Below are 2,832 nucleotides of genomic sequence, written 5' to 3'. Positions count from 1 at the left end.
TTTTCTCTCTCTCTCTCTCTCTCTCTCTCTCTCTCTGTCTCTTTCTGGTCAAATTAAAATAAAATAAATAAGTAACATTAAATAAATAATACTTTAAAAAAAGAAAAGACTATTTCTGAGGCACCTATTAGCCAGGTGACTAAGTTTTGACAGGGAAAACAAGCAACTTTCAGGAACCATACCCCTTCTCTTTTTTTTTTTTTTTTTTGGAGAGGTTTTTGCTATAGGGCACGTGCGCTCGCCAGAAAGACAGAGAGACATAAAGTGAGAAATCCCACAGGATCTTGTGTCACTTGTATACAACAACATAATCCTAACTAATACAGGGTGGATCTATAAAAATACTACTATCTACCTCATACAGTTATTTTAGGGTCTATTCACAACAACATAATCCTAACTAATACAGAGTGGATCTATAAAATACTACCATCTACCTCATACAGTTATTTTAGGGTCTATTAACAATGGATATAAAGTGTTTACTATACTGAGTAACTGAGTGTCTCCATGGGGATGATACTGGTATTTTAAGCAGGGTGATTTTTTCACCATACAGTAATAGCCTATACAATACAGGACATTTACTATACCTGGTCACCACCCATTATTTTCCAGCAGTGCATATCTCAAGACATTGTTAATAACCAAAAAAAAAAAAAAAAACCACTCCTGCACATTTCCTTATGTCTTAGGATACCCATTTCCCAGTTGAAAACTAGTGAAATAACAGATTCTCAAAAAATAGAATCATTGGGACCAGCAGTTAGCATAATGGCTATGTCGCTGGACTCCCACGTGGTCGACAGCAGTTCGTGTTCCAGACCCGGTGGCTTAAAACTCACGCCGGGCGCGTGTGCGTGCATGCCCAAGATCTGGAGAGGAGAATGGAGGAGAAGGGATTGCAGCATGGCCATCCCCCCTGGGGGGTGATTTCTCGCTTTCTGTCTCTCTGTCTCTCTCTGTCTGGCGAGCACACGTGTCTTATGGCAAAAACCTCTTAAAAAAAAATCATTAAGTGAACATATTCCAATCTGGTAACTGGCAGTTCTTTAAGGTTTCAATGGCCTAGGACACCCATGACCATATGCAGAATGATATAACTCACCTCATTTTTATACTGGTCCCTCTCAATACTGCATTTATCCAGTTGTCTAAACACATCATCAAGCTGCACAGCCATTTCATCCATCTCACTTTTACTCTCATTACTGGAGCACTGACTGCATTCAGTCTTCACATGTTGCAAAGTACTACATTGTTTTTTTAGCCTTTCTATTTCTTCCAAAGCTTGCTGATACTGAGACACCATATGGTCTGGACTTTCAGATTTACCATTAATACTCTCAAGTAAAAACACAGCATCAGTTTCAGTAGATTGGTGGCAAGTTTCCTTTTTCACATATTTGTCATTCATTTCTAGTATCTTCTGTTGTAACATTTTGATTTGGTCAGTAAACATATGACACTGTCTTTTATAACTTTCTTTTTCTTGGGTGACTAGAAGTAGCTCATTTCTTAGTTCATGTAATTTGCAGCTAGCCTCATCTGCAAGTTTATCACCTATTTCTTGGGTTTCGTGTATCTTTGCTTCAACTGCTACACAGGAGGGTAGTATTGCTGTATCATTTCTTGCATCTATCTCATCTTCATTAGCTTCTTCCTTTTTAACAACTAGACTTGGTACTTCTGTCTGAGTGGCTGCAGTAGTTCCCTGATCACACTTGGATGATGAGCTGCTTGCTGAGCTCATCTGGCCACAAGGTTCACTATCACCTACACGCTCAACCTGAACACCACTTTGTTCAACGTGACTCTGTTCTGATTTCACTTCAATATCATGATCTACTGCAGGTTTGGGAGTACTGTTTTCCTCTAAGATAATGACGTCTTCATCATCATCATCATCATCATCATCTTTATAAGGTGAATTTTCAAATGACTGACTATTCAATCTTCGACTCTTTGCATTCAAAATTGAGGAACGAGTAGGGAGTCTCCGTTTCAGGCTGGAAAAGATTATAAAATATGAATGTGGACAAATAGATGTGAAGTACACATTCTAACAAATGCACTATTGTAAGTTTTATAACTATCCTGAAATTCTGAGAAAGGTCCATGTTTACATTTTTCTTAAATGACACATTGTACGATGCTGACCACTGACTTAATGATGTAGGGATTATCTCTCCTTTTATTAATAGAAAACAATTGACTACTGAGATCTTTTTGATATACCAGATCTATTCACTGAATATTTCTTCATTTGATGTTCTCCAAATATTTCAAGCACTGAATATCATTTCTTCATTTGATGTTCTCCAAATATTTCAATATATATGTGTCCCAAACAGATAAATTTGCTTTTCCTCTCTAAAACAAACACTCTTTTTTTCTTAGTGTTCTAAAACATTATGATCTCAAGTAAGTCAGCAGAAGCTCTTAGAAAGATGGCCTGGCATCATAAACAGTTCTGCCTGGCAGAGAAGATTAGAGAAGATATATGAAATAAAATAACCTGGACTTTTCCAGCCCAGCATTGTAATCAGTAGAGATTGCAAAAGAGCAACCACACCAGAGAATTATCTTGTGAAAGACTTTGAAGGAAGAAAGAGATTGATCTTTGCTAGCAGATGGTATATCACAGAATACTTGGTATGAGGACTGAATTGAGAAGATTTATGTGTGACTTCTGTGCTGGGCATTTCTTTTTCAAGAATTTGAGTAGTTGACATGTAAATATTGTCTCGAAAATATTTAAAACCATACTGTCTCTGTTGTTAGAGTCACAAACAAAATTATACAGAATTATAAGAAATATTTTGGGCTGGA

At 37.0% G+C, this 2,832-nt stretch overlaps 1 protein-coding gene across 1 annotated transcript in view; it reads right to left on the bottom strand.

The window, feature by feature from the left end:
* MORC3 (MORC family CW-type zinc finger 3) overlaps nucleotides 1-2,832 on the bottom strand; it is a 61,849-nt gene that overhangs the window by 7,098 nt on the left and 51,919 nt on the right. The window contains exon 15 of the mRNA XM_006146272.3: nucleotides 1,109-2,009. Within this exon, the coding sequence (XP_006146334.1) occupies nucleotides 1,109-2,009 (901 nt within the window). The remainder of the gene's footprint in view (nucleotides 1-1,108; nucleotides 2,010-2,832) is intronic.

This window comes from Tupaia chinensis, unplaced genomic scaffold, assembly GCF_000334495.1.
Source record: "Tupaia chinensis unplaced genomic scaffold, TupChi_1.0 Scaffold000175_1, whole genome shotgun sequence".
NCBI lineage: Eukaryota > Metazoa > Chordata > Mammalia > Scandentia > Tupaiidae > Tupaia > Tupaia belangeri.
Note: the sequence above shows the minus strand (reverse complement) of the source record. Positions and strands in the feature narration are given on the sequence as shown.